General features: G+C 35.2%; 1 protein-coding gene across 1 annotated transcript; it reads right to left on the bottom strand.

Annotated features, from left to right (window-relative positions):
* Positions 1-743: 743 nt before the first annotated feature.
* Positions 744-5,879, bottom strand: LOC129231688 (uncharacterized). Its single transcript, XM_054866051.1, has one exon. It carries the CDS (start codon positions 5,877-5,879, stop codon positions 744-746), a length of 5,136 nt encoding a protein of 1,711 aa, XP_054722026.1.
* Positions 5,880-13,354: the final 7,475 nt, after the last annotated feature.

Raw genomic sequence — 13,354 nt, 5'->3', positions numbered from 1 at the left:
AATTCAGCTTTCTCTTAATTAGTTGCGACCCGAAAATGTAAAATCATACCACTGCTCTTGCAATGTTTCGGAGGGGGGTGGGGAGGAAAGCAAGAGGGGTGGGGGTCGGGACTTTGTGGTTTTTTAGTGTATACTTGGTCTGCTAACATCCTGCAAAAATTCAGCTTTCCCTAAATTAGTTGCGACAAAGCCTATTTTTTTACCTTCATTGACTGGGCTAAATGGGATTTCATGTATCTTGAAAACAAGAGCTAATTAAAAAAATCCACTACCATACTTGTTTTTCTCGACCCAAAATTAGTAGGAATTGACTATTTAAAACCAGAATGAAGACAAAAAATTATTTTTCGTTGACTAGTGTCATTTTAGGCCAAATACTCGTTGGAGAGATATGTATAATTACTACATAAGACGAAATACTTTGTACTGGGATTTATGTAAGATTCGAATTAAAGAATTATTCAGATCAAAGCAACTGATTGATATGCGATTGAACCAAGATTTGCGCTTACCTGAATTTATTCTCGTTTGAGACATCCTATACTGGCCTGGAAAGGAAGTATTTGGCACATCGAATGGACTTCGAGAATGATTACACGAATTTAATTTCTTTCGAGTTTAATTGAAGATTTAAGACTACATGATTCGATTTATATGAAGACCAAGCGGTCTCAGCGTGCTTACACAGACATCAGAGAACACATGACTCAAAGTTTATAGTCTCTCTTACGCGCTAGTTGACTTCAGCGCCCTCTATCAATGTTTTGTCCGAAACATCTTCCGGGGGGGGCACAGTCACTAATCGGCAGCAGTCGTATACGTCCTACAGCTCTGGTGACCTCTCCTGTGGCGGTTCGGATGCTGACCACTCGGGTGATGTCATCCTTCCCTGGAAATATTCTGGCGATTCGACCTAGGATGAATCCTTGGGGTGAAGCTTTGTCTTCTACCAAGACCATTTGTCCCAGTTGCAGTTGACGCCCTGCTCTGGTCCACCGAGTCCTGGGTTGAAGTGACTGCAAATAATCCTTGGACCACCTTCTCCAGAACTGCTCTTTTAGCTGTAATAACAACCTCCATCTGGAATAAAAACTAAGATGATTATTAGCGGAGTCAGATTCTGGGATTTCCAATAGAGGTGACCCGATCAAAAAATGACCAGGGGTAAGCGCTTGGAAATCGTTAACGTTGGTAGATAGAGACGTCAGTGGGCGTGAATTTAGACATGCCTCTATCTGGCAGAGGAGAGTACTTAGCTCCTCGAAATTTAGAAGCGCTCCTCGAGTGATTTTTACCAGATGACGCTTTGCTAACTTGATGGAAGACTCCCATAGTCCCCCGAAGTTAGGCGCGTACGGTGGAATGAAGTGCCACGTCACGTTTCTCGAAGCACAATAGTCTTGCACAATTGGGTCTTTGACCATTCTTACGAGTTCTTTTAGGTACGACGCCGCACCTACGAAGTTCTTCCCGTTGTCCGAATGCATATGAGTTGGTAGACCCCGACGTGCCACAAACCTTCGAAAAGCTGCTAAAAATGCCTGAGCAGACAAGCTGGAGACTAACTCTAAATGAACGGCTTTGGTGCTGAAGCACACAAAAAGGCATTTATATGATTTGAATTCGCTCGCCTTGCGAATATGCTGACATTTTGTTATAATTGGCCCAGCGAAGTCAACTCCAGTGTTTTCGAACGCCCTTGAAGGTGTAATTCTAGATGCGGGTAAATCGCCCATTAGTTGAGTGGGCGGTCTAGCAGAATACCGGAAACATCTTATACACATACGAAGGAATTTTTTAACTGTTGATCTTCCATCTATTATCCAGAATTGTTGACGAATTAAGGATAAAACCATTTCAGTTCCTCCATGCAAACTGACTTCATGAAAGTGCTCAACAACTAATTTTGTGAAGTGATGTTGCTTTGGAAGAATAATAGGGTACTTATGGTCATACGGCAGAGTAGGATGCTTTGACAGGCGACCACCAACTCGAAGAAGTCCCTCGGCATCTAAGAAGACATTTAATCTCAAAAGTCGACTTGAAGTGGGAATAGCCCGGTTTTTTCTCAGGCAGTTAATCTCCGTATTGAAAGTCTCCTGTTGAATTTGTAGAAGAATGCACTTCAAAGACCGATCTAGCTCCGGAACAGTCAATGTCCCTGAAAGTCTTTCCTTGTGCTTCAGATTGTAGAAATAACGTAAAATCCACCCAATAACCCTAATTGTTTTCTTATAAGAAGAATATCTTTTAAGAAGGCTCTGCTCTTCAGATGCGGTGGTTGCCAGGAAAAGATCCTCCTCAATATGTGAATCGTTCCGAACAACATCTGGAATTGTAGACGGACTTGCCCAATTTGAAGCATTTTGGAGCCAGGTTGGTCCCGTAAGCCAAGTCTTATGATCTTTCAATTGGTTAGGAAAGAGTCCCCTGCTTGCACAGTCGGCTGGGTTCTCCCGGGAAGGAATGAAATTCCAGGACTTAACATTTGACATGGATAAAATCTTTGTAACTCGATGACGAACAAATTGGTTTCCGCTTGAGGGTGGATTGGCTATCCAACTTAAAGTGATGGTTGAGTCACACCATAAAAAGGTTTTCTCATTACTGAGTGACAGTGTTTTTTTGATAGTGTTCACCAGTTCTGCGAGCAATAATGCTCCACATAACTCCAGACGGGGTAAAGTCAATGTCTGGACTGGTGCAACTCGCGTTTTTGCTGCCACGAAAGATACGCGCACAGTCTCAGAAATAGCACGGATGTAAACCACTGCTGCGTACGCCTTTGTGGAAGCATCGGAGAAACCATGTAGCTCAATTGTTGTGGCTTTAGCGCATTGCAAATACCTAGGTGCAGAGATATCCTGTAAGACGAAACTTTGAGACTGAAAGGTTTGCCATTCTTCGAGCAGATAATGAGGTAAAGAATCATCCCAACCTATTTTAGTTTTCCAAATCTCTTGCAACATTATTCTCAGTTTAATGGTGGCAGGTGCGATAAGACCAAGTGGATCGTATGTTTTAGCAATAACGGAGAGTAATTGACGCTTAGAATTTACATGTTCTGTAAGGACTGCCCGAACCCGAAGACTGTCTTTAGTTCCATTCCATTCAAGACCCAAGACTTTCTGATTTACGTCATTTTGAAAGGAATGGGTATCGGTAGAAGTTCTCATGTGATCAGGAAGATTCTCTATTACCTCCGGGTAATTGCATGACCATTTGCGCAGAGGGAAACCCCCACTTTCCATGAATTTTATCATTTCGGGTATTATGGATCTTGCTTCTCCAACAGATGCAGCACCGCACAATAAGTCGTCGACATAAAAATGAGTACGCGATAATTCTGAGGCAATTGGAAAATTTTCCTTTTCATCGTCACATAGTTGATGGAGAGTACGTAGAGCTAAGAATGGCGCTGCTGACGTACCGTATGTCACTGTGTTAAGACGAAATATTTTTAGAGGTTCATCTTGATTATTCCTCCACACTATTCTTTGATAATCTTGATCTTCCTCAGCAATACGAATCTGACGATACATTTTGGCGATGTCAGCCACAAAAGCAACGGGATAGGAACGAAATGTTATCAAATTGCAAAATATGTGAGTCTGAAGTTTAGGTCCAGTAAGAAGAATGTCATTTAGAGAATGTTGATTAGAGGTTCTAGCTGAGGCATCGAACACTACGCGTAATTTCGTGGTGGTGCTATTTTCATTAACCACACCATGGTGAGGCAAATAATAGTGAGGGACCTTATGGACATCTTCAGATTTTACGACACTCATATGGTTAAGTTTCTCATACTCCTTCATGAATGTGACATATTGTTCCTTTAACGCGGGATTTCTATCGAGTTTCTTTTCTAGGAGATGAAACCTTTGATGCGCTTGGGTTTTGCTTTCTCCTAGATTCGAATTTACTTTTATGGGGAGCTTTACAATATATCTTCCATTTTCATCTCTTTTAACGGATTTTTTAAACAATGTTTCCGCGAGTTCATCATCTTCAGTTTGAATTTCTTGGGTGGGCACAGACTCCACGGTCCAGAATTTTTGTAAAGTCTCATTTAATGACACAGTAAGGTGGGACACAGATTTCCGATCACTGTGGCAATGTCCGACTTTGCCTGCCAGCACATACCCTATTTCTGTTGGCAAGGCATCTGGTGTTCCGTGCTGACCTCGAAGAGGAGGGCCAATGATAAGACGTGTGGCTAGCTCAGCCCCTAGCAAAATGTCAATCTCTGATGTGTCATAGAATGTGGGATCAGACAACTGAATCCCTTCCAGGTGAGGCCAAGAATGTTTTCTCAAACGGAAATTCGGAAGAGGTGAGGTTATTTTATTTACTACGAAAGCATTAATTTTCAGAAATTTTTTAGAAAAGTGTGCGGAGAATTCAAAGGTAGTCGAATGAAGAGAAGTTTCAGCCATAAGGCCATTAATCCCTATCAACTGATGAGATGTGTTCTGAAAATTTAATTGTAAGCGTTCCGCACATTTTCGAGTGATTAACGAATTTTGCGATGCATTATCAATCAATAATTTACACTGAATTACCTCTCCCGAACTACCCTTCACATTAACTAATGCTGTTGACAAAAGTACACACATTGAGTTTTGCCCCGCATTATTAGACACTGCTGATACCGAATGGACAGGCTCTGGAGCCACAGTATACCTATGCAACAAAGTATGATGGCGCAAAGCGCAACATTTACATGTGTATGAAAGTTTGCACTCCGATTGACTGTGATTATCCCTCAAACAATTTTCGCACAACTTGTGAGTTTGCACGACACCCCACCTATCCTCAAGGGGCATATTATTGAATTTTGGACATTTGAATAACTTATGATTTTGTTTGCACACAACACAGATATTTCCTTTCTCTACAACTGTACTATTTACAACTGGCTTACGGAATCGATTTGAATTGCCCATTTTATTTTCCCGATTATCCATGGGTTTACGGTTTGAAATGCTACTATCATTTCGACTTTCCCATTTGTTTTCCAGACTTCGCGCTTCCTTTTCCATAAACGACTTAAAACTCTCTAGACTTGGTATACTGTGATTATCTAAAGTCAATTCCCATCTTTGTCTAACCAACTCATCCAATTTGGAAAGCATGAATCGAATTATCATTAAGTCACTTAGAGCGTTAGACTCCAAACCTAATGTTTTTAGATTTCTGACTGCTTCATTGCATCTATCTAACAACTCCAGTAGACCTTTCGAATTATCAACCTTTGTTATTTTAGACGAAAACAAGTTATTTATTTGAGCTAAGGCTAAAATGCGTTTGTTTTCAAATCTCTGACATAAAATATCCCAACAGTTTTTTAAGTTCTCTCCTTGGAGGGAAAAGCCACGAATTAATTTGGCTGCACTTCCACGAACAGCTGTCTGGAGATATTGTAATTTTTCTAAGTCTGTTAACTGACTGTTGTCAAGAATAGCCGATTTAAATATTTCTCTAAAACTAATCCAATCCTCTGTATCTCCATAAAAATTCATCAAAGTCATTTTCGGGAGTTTAAGAGTTTTTGCTTCCGGATCATTTCTTACCTTCTGATCAGCGGATCCCGAGTTCTGTGATACAAAGATTTCGATTTTAGCTAATGCTTCAAGCACTTGATCTGACGTTTGAATGTATTTATCATAAAACTCCTCATTATCTTCAATTAAAAGGAATGCTGATTCCAAACCCCCTGCTAAATTATCCAATTTTGTTTTTATGCCCGTTAGAAATGCAATGTTTTCATTTTCCGAAATTAAAGTTCCGACTTTATCACAGTATCTAATACATTCTTTCGACAGAAATGTGAATTTAGACACCGCTTCACTCTGATTTTGCTTCTTTGATTTCGGCATATTAATGCTCAGAATCTTACTGTTGCAATATCTAACTTTTCAACACCAAATGAAAGAAAAATATTCCGCAAGGAAAAGAATTTTAAGTTTCGCCACTCACTACTCATGAATGAAAAAACCATAAACAACGCTAAGAATCCTAGTCAGACTGTGAAACATAACACATGGCGCCAGGGGCCATGAGGGGGGAAAACCAGATGAATCCGCAACGCACAACGAAATCAAAACGAAATGAATTAGATTTTCGCAATTTTTTGATTTATTTCTACTTTTTAATTAGCTTAATTACCCTCGAAAGCTACTCCGGCTCGACGGACCACAATTCTGTACTGGGATTTATGTAAGATTCGAATTAAAGAATTATTCAGATCAAAGCAACTGATTGATATGCGATTGAACCAAGATTTGCGCTTACCTGAATTTATTCTCGTTTGAGACATCCTATACTGGCCTGGAAAGGAAGTATTTGGCACATCGAATGGACTTCGAGAATGATTACACGAATTTAATTTCTTTCGAGTTTAATTGAAGATTTAAGACTACATGATTCGATTTATATGAAGACCAAGCGGTCTCAGCGTGCTTACACAGACATCAGAGAACACATGACTCAAAGTTTATAGTCTCTCTTACGCGCTAGTTGACTTCAGCGCCCTCTATCAATGTTTTGTCCGAAACATACTTGAATTTTATTTTGCCTTTTGTTCAAAATTTTAATCACGCAAAAAGTGGTTTTACTAGATTTTAATGAGCTATGCAAATGTTTCAATGCGTCGTAATATTTTTAAGATCATTTATAGCTTCTATTGGTTAAAGGTCTTAGTTTATTCCTTTGACAATTGCCTTTATTTTCTTTAAAATGAAAAGAAAATTATAATTTTTTTGCCATTTTTCTTGCTTTTGCATGAACCTTTCATATATCTTCTTCCTTGTTTTACCTGTAAAATATGCTTTTAGGTTTTAAAAGAATTTTGAACTTTTAAATTCTGCAAGAAATTTGAACATCTGTAAAATGATTAAGACTTTTTTTTCAAAGCTATTTCAAGTAGCTAAAGATACATGACTAAACTATCAAGACATTCCAGTTTTAGTTTAAAATATTTTAAATAAAATGCAATAACCTTTTTTTTTTTGTGGAACATCAAACATTTAGAGCGAGAATTTTACAAATTTTTATTTAGTAATCCTTTGCAATCCTAGTAACGTTCGGTAAATCTCTAATTTTTTCTCCTGTGCCAATATTTGCTTTTGCATTCCTCCGTAGTATTCCGTTAAGGAAGCATTTTTCACTCTTCAGTATTTCCGCATGCATATTTCGAGACCTTATTTTTTTAAAGCAGATTCAATTATCTATGCTCTTGTTATTACTGAAAATTTAAAGAAAGAAAGACAGGCATGCATAAATGAATGATAAGTAATCTTTTTTCATCCAACGAAGACTCTTATGAGAATAAATCCTCGTAAGAAGTTCATAAAATGTTTTCAAAGACGCACACTGTTTTTATTTTGTTCCTGAATACGCGTATTACATATTTTGATTAAAATTTCGAGGGTTCGTTCTTTATATTGCAGACAGTATGCAAAACATCCCAAAAAGAAGGCTTTAATTAAAAAAATGAGAGGATTTTGTTGTAATTTATTATTATTTTTTTGGTAATGTAATCGCTTAAAGGCGTGAAAAATAGCGAGAAATAAGGAATGTGATGTAAAACATGCGCGAATGGCCCTTTTGACTATTTTAAGAACTAAATTGGCATATTGGCATATGTTGCTGTTAAATATTCTTACTTACATTATTAAATCAAACGTTGCTGTGGTTTTCAAAGGAAAAGCTATGATTTGAAAGAAAATGTTAGGAAGTCCCCAGTTTGATTTATATGCCTAATTCTATAATTAAATTTATTTCATTAGTTATAGAAGATTTTTCTTCATAAGCGCATATAAGATATAACTAATGGCAAGAGGACGTACGAAGAGTCTCTCGTTCTTTGAGGCCAGAAAAACTTTTGTGGTCTGTTCCAAGTGCAGTGCAGGGTTCAGTAAGGCACTGCCGAACACATTCTGGTCTGCTTGGGTCTTACCAAAGAAGACTTATATGCTTCCCCAATTCCTATTATCGTTTTTTTAAGAGTCAATGATTTGCTGGGCCTTGTCTAACCTCGTCAGAAAATCAGAGGATAAGAAACAACAACAAAAGATATAATTAATGATAATAACGATAACTCAAATCTATTCTGTAAGTTGCAATAACGCTCACCACTAAATATTTGCTACTTCTTTTTGAAACTCGTTTCAATAAAGTAAAATTTTGTGGTCTGATATAATTTACTCAATCTGATGAAATGGATTAGGAATGTAACTGAAGCAAAACGCAAAATGAAAACAGAAAAAGTCATCATTGAATAACAATTTCTGTACATTTAGACTACACTATCGGTCAAGAAATATGCTGATTGTGTAAAAATGAAGAGAAAAAAACAATTTTAGAAACTTTGGTGCCTTTTTTTTTCTTTTTTAATTCTGCTGTATATTCAAACACCACTTTCAGCCACTAAAGCCTTCTATTGTTAGTATCTCGTTTGTCGTGTTGCTTTTTATAATATCGACATACATTTCCGTAAGATTTTATTACACGTTGGTAAAATAAGTTGGTAAATGATGAGTGTGTTTTCCGTTTTGGCGAATTATACTTCAACAATTTTGCTATACAATAAATTGTGCATAGCCGAAAACGTTTGCCTAAGGCTCTGATGATAGAGTTTTGCTTCTGTTTTTTTTTTCTCTCTGAAATCGGTTGAAATTAGCCGAGTTAAATAATTAGGATCTGTGATGTATGCTAACTTCCATCGGTGGCGGAGCGAACTCCACTTCTCCCGCACTATTAGGGCATCTATGTGTGTACATCTGCGCATGCACGTACCCAGAAGTGAAAAGTACCCAGCTGTCCCCAAAGTGGTTAAACCGCTGTTAGTCAGCATATTGGAGCCATTAGGGTGAGAATGAGAATGAGTACTCGGAATGGATAAACTACAGAACTTTTAAAAATAATTTTAGTTCTGATCTGGATACTTTTGAAAATATTTGATTGAGAGGTTCAGGAAAAAACCTCATTCTACAATAATCATTACACACTAAAAAAGTCACGCAATTACTTCTAAAATACTAGAAAAAGTGATAAATATGGCGCCTAAATGTATTGCAGCATGCATAATTGTTTTTTTGTGTGTAATTTGTACACATTGTGTAATTGTGTAATTTGTACTTTCAAAACAGTATTGGTGGTTTAGTTTTTGACCTTCCGTGATCCGGACCTGAACCGCGGTTCTTCAGTTGCCGACCGCTGGTACGAATGGTTTTTTTAACACCGCAGTTTGAGAATAATAAAATGCTTATAAGTTATTTTGCACATAATTTCAAAAATACTGCTTAGTTGTGAAACACTGCACTACAGGAAACAGTGAAAAACCAGAAAAGTGTACTGTCTGAATTAAATCTAGAGTTACAGATCATATCAATATTTTTCTACACTATGCAGCAATGTACGTTATCTATTTGGTACAGCAGGCGTTTAAGTTGAGTATTCAATTTACTTAAAGATACAAGAATTATTTAGATTTTGCAAAGGAAAAAAATTGCTTTCTTATTCCGTTTTGTATCTGGAATAAGAAAGCGATTTATTCCAGTGATACAAGACAAGTGATTACAAAGATTTAGAGTGTATCACTGCCATTACCAATGCCAAAAAATACCGCAGCACACTTGTTGCGAAACACTGCACTAAGAAACAATGAAGAACCAGAAAAATATTCTGTCATAAGCAAGTCTATACTGCCGTGTGCAGGTAAACGGCAGTATCTGCAGAAATGAGATTTCGAGATATTTGAAGAAATGCGTGTCGGATTCAATATTAAACATATTGAAATCTTGGAATAAGACGTTTTTTTTCGTGCTTTTTTTTTAGCAGAAACCAAATAAGCAAGCTTGTACAATAAAGCTAACGTACAATAGATGACAAAAAAAAAAAAAAAAGTTACTACCCTTTACCTGCTCACGGCAGTATAGCGTAACGTATCATATCACTACTTTTCTGTAACATACAGCCCTATAAGTTACTTATTAAGTGAGAAAGAGTCTTATTAAGTCAGAAGGTGTTTAAGTTTAGTATTAAATTTGCAAAAAGATGGAATAATCATTTAGGTTTTTTCAAAGGAAAAAATCGCTTTCTTACTCCAGTTTGTAACAAATATTTAGAGTATATGACTGTCATTAACAATGCCGAAAAATACCGCAGCACACTGGTTACGAGGCACTGCACTAGAAGAACCAGAAAAGTATTCTATACAAGCAAGTCGAGAGTTACGTATCATATAAATACGTTTCTGCAACATGCAGCTCTATAAGCTATCTATTAGATACAGAAGGTGTTAATATTAAGTATGAAATTTACTTAATAATACAAGAAGTATTAAATTTTCTAAGGAAAAAATAGCTTTTTTGTTCAAGTTTGTAACAAAGATTTAGAGTATATCACTGTCATTAACAATGCTCTTAATCGCTTGCATTCTCTATTGAATAAATTATAAGAAGCAATTTAATGATCATGAAAAAAACCATTAGTTTCTCTGGTGCCAGACTGTCAGGCAACCACAAAAATGTCAGAATAACGTGAATTCATTTAATGAATCTTATTGGTGATTGTACAATTGGCTTTGGATTGACTAAGTAAGAGGAGAATTCCCTAAGTTAATGAGCTTGTCTGTTAAATTCATTACTTTAATCCTCGCTTCAACATTATGTTTATTGGCTCCATAATAGAGAGTTTTCAACTTTAATTTACATTTTAAATTACTTTTTTGAGTAACATGTTAGTTAATTCCAAATGTATAAAATTGATACTAGCTTTTAAACTTTTGTATTATCTATGCAAAAGAAAGATATTTTGTAATTCTGAATTATTTTTGGCTGCCATATATTATGTTTTCCTTCATAATTAGCTTTCAGTTCAAAAATAAAATGAATTACATCTAATGTTTTGTTGTACAATCGGCACAAATAGTTGAAATAGTTTTTCATATTTTATAACAAAATGAAAGAAAATACTTGGAATTTTGTGAATCTAATAACTTGCATTTAATGGTAGGGAAGAAAATCTCCGTGATTTCGCAATAATTTTCCTGTTTTGAAGTCTTAGCCTAATAAAAGTTTATAACCCTTAATATATCATCTAGGTACATTTGCTCTGCCTTGAAATTTGCAATATGTATTTAGGAAGCATTTATATTTTAGTTTACATTTTTGTCTTAAATGATGATTTTTGTCTTAAATTATCTCTTTCTAAAAGCAAAGTCGTTCTTAACTTCAACCTGATTGATGTACTCATATTAATGCTATACTGAAGTCTTACGTACACTAAAAACGTACATAGAGTTTGATTACATAAAAATGATAGTTTTTTATGTTTAAATAGTATATTTTAATAGTATATTTTAATTAGTATATTTTAATAAGTAAAATAAAAGCTTTGAATTAAATTAATATTTTTATATTTTAAATTCGACAGCTACTGATAAAATACAAATACTTTTGAATTTAAAATGTATGTACATACCATGCAGCATTCAAAAACGTTCTGTTTTATTTCGATGCACAGTTTTCCTTCATTTTTAAGCCGAAACTCTCAGTATTCTTTTTCTAAATGAAATGTTTCAAAACTGCACCAATCATCTTCGTAATCTCTTGCGAAATACATTACTTGCTTATAAAGCAAGGAACTTAATCTACAAAACGTTGCTAACATCAAAAGAAAAGCAATATATCACCCACAAAAACATGTTGTCTTGTAAACCAAAAACAAAATTTTCCATCTTTGTCGGATTAGTTGGATTTTTTCATACACCAAATTTCAGCCAATTTCAATCAACGCTTCTTACTGATCCAGTCAGTTGCTATACTAAATCACAACTTATTTGAAATATTAAAACTACTAAGGTTTCTTCGTGCAATTTATTAAAGCTTATCAGCAACTACCATAAAAAAAATTCCTTTAACGAATAATCGTGACATTTCGGACATTTCCGGTTTTCTATTTCACCATAGACACGTGATGAATCCTTACTATTTTCTTTAATTTAAGGCTTAAAAGAACAATCATAACCTTAAGTTATTTTTAGTTTCTCGCTTGTCTGTGTTTTCAAATACTTTAGAACCATTTCATAGTAACAATAAAAAGTGCGAGAAAAAGTTCAAGATCTCTTTAAGGTACGAAAATGTAATAGATTTATACAAGCTTGTGTTACTTAAATAGCATAATTTCAAAGTAAAAACCTACTAAGTCAATGTATTTTTGAACATAATGTGAAAATGTTTAAATGCTCAGAAATCATCATCGGGTTTTTAACCTATAATACGAGCGTGTTCAATACCATGAAAATAACCATTGGAAAAATATTAGTTCTAAAAACAGGCAAGCGATTAATGAAGTTTTACAATAAAAATTAAATAAACCTGACTGTACGGTCGACTTACATATTTTTTGCAATGAAATAATCGTATAAAATAGTCATCAGACCTTACGTCTCAGTTCTTACGTTCGTACTTTCATGAAAACAAATTTTCGCATACAGTATTTTTATTTTCAGTTTGAAAAATTCCTTTTTTTAAAAAAAATGTTAGGTTTATCAGCATAAAGTTGTGGTGCGTGCAAAACAATTAGAGCGCATAAATTAGTTATGATTTTTTTTTCTTGGATCACAGATACCGATTCAATAAACACTTGAATTAATATGCTTCTTAAAACGTTTTGTTTATTTAATAATAAATAAAACTACACTTAGCTTACAACTTTTCTGAAACTGTTGATTAAATCTGTTAATAGTTTGATCAGTTATGAAACTTTTAACGATGGATTACTTTTGCATATATTGTTTTTTTTTAAACATTTTATGAAATTCTTCCAGATGCTGAATAAAAAAGTATTATGTTAACTCGATCAAGAAGAAAAATATTATGCGAGAGATAGACGTGTAAAAAATGTAAACTATTAGATGGAAATATAAATTCCCGGATTTTTCGGAATGCTGAAAAGAAGTCTTATTTGCTGAAATGTAAAAGTAATGAAAAAACTGGAAAGGCAATTTAATGTTTCGTGCTTTTCCCACGGGATGTAAATAAAGCGTTCGAAAGGAAATTGAAGATTTTCGCATGCGTTAACTTCCTTTGCTGTTCAAGAATGACGATTTAGCGAGATACTGAACGTGAATATTATTTAATGAAACATCTGAAAGATGTTTCTTTATTTTCCTGATTCACTTTACGTTTTCAATTTTATAGAGATCTAAAAATGCATTCCAGGTAAACGAAATAGCAGAGCTTCGTCGGGGTCTGAGTATTTTTCAATTTTTTATAGCTTTCATGGCCTTAATGCAAACATAAAAATAGATTTAATTCGGAAAAGAAAATAAAAGTAGAGGAAAAAA

This window comes from Uloborus diversus, chromosome 10 (assembly GCF_026930045.1).
Source record: "Uloborus diversus isolate 005 chromosome 10, Udiv.v.3.1, whole genome shotgun sequence".
In the NCBI taxonomy this organism is placed as follows: domain Eukaryota; kingdom Metazoa; phylum Arthropoda; class Arachnida; order Araneae; family Uloboridae; genus Uloborus; species Uloborus diversus.
This window is presented reverse-complemented; position numbering and strand designations above follow the sequence as displayed.

What these genes read in the sequence shown, in the direction of transcription:
- LOC129231688 (XM_054866051.1), bottom strand. Translation starts at nt 5,879, where the DNA reads ATGCCGAAATCAAAGAAGCAAAATCAGAGTGAAGCGGTGTCTAAATTC.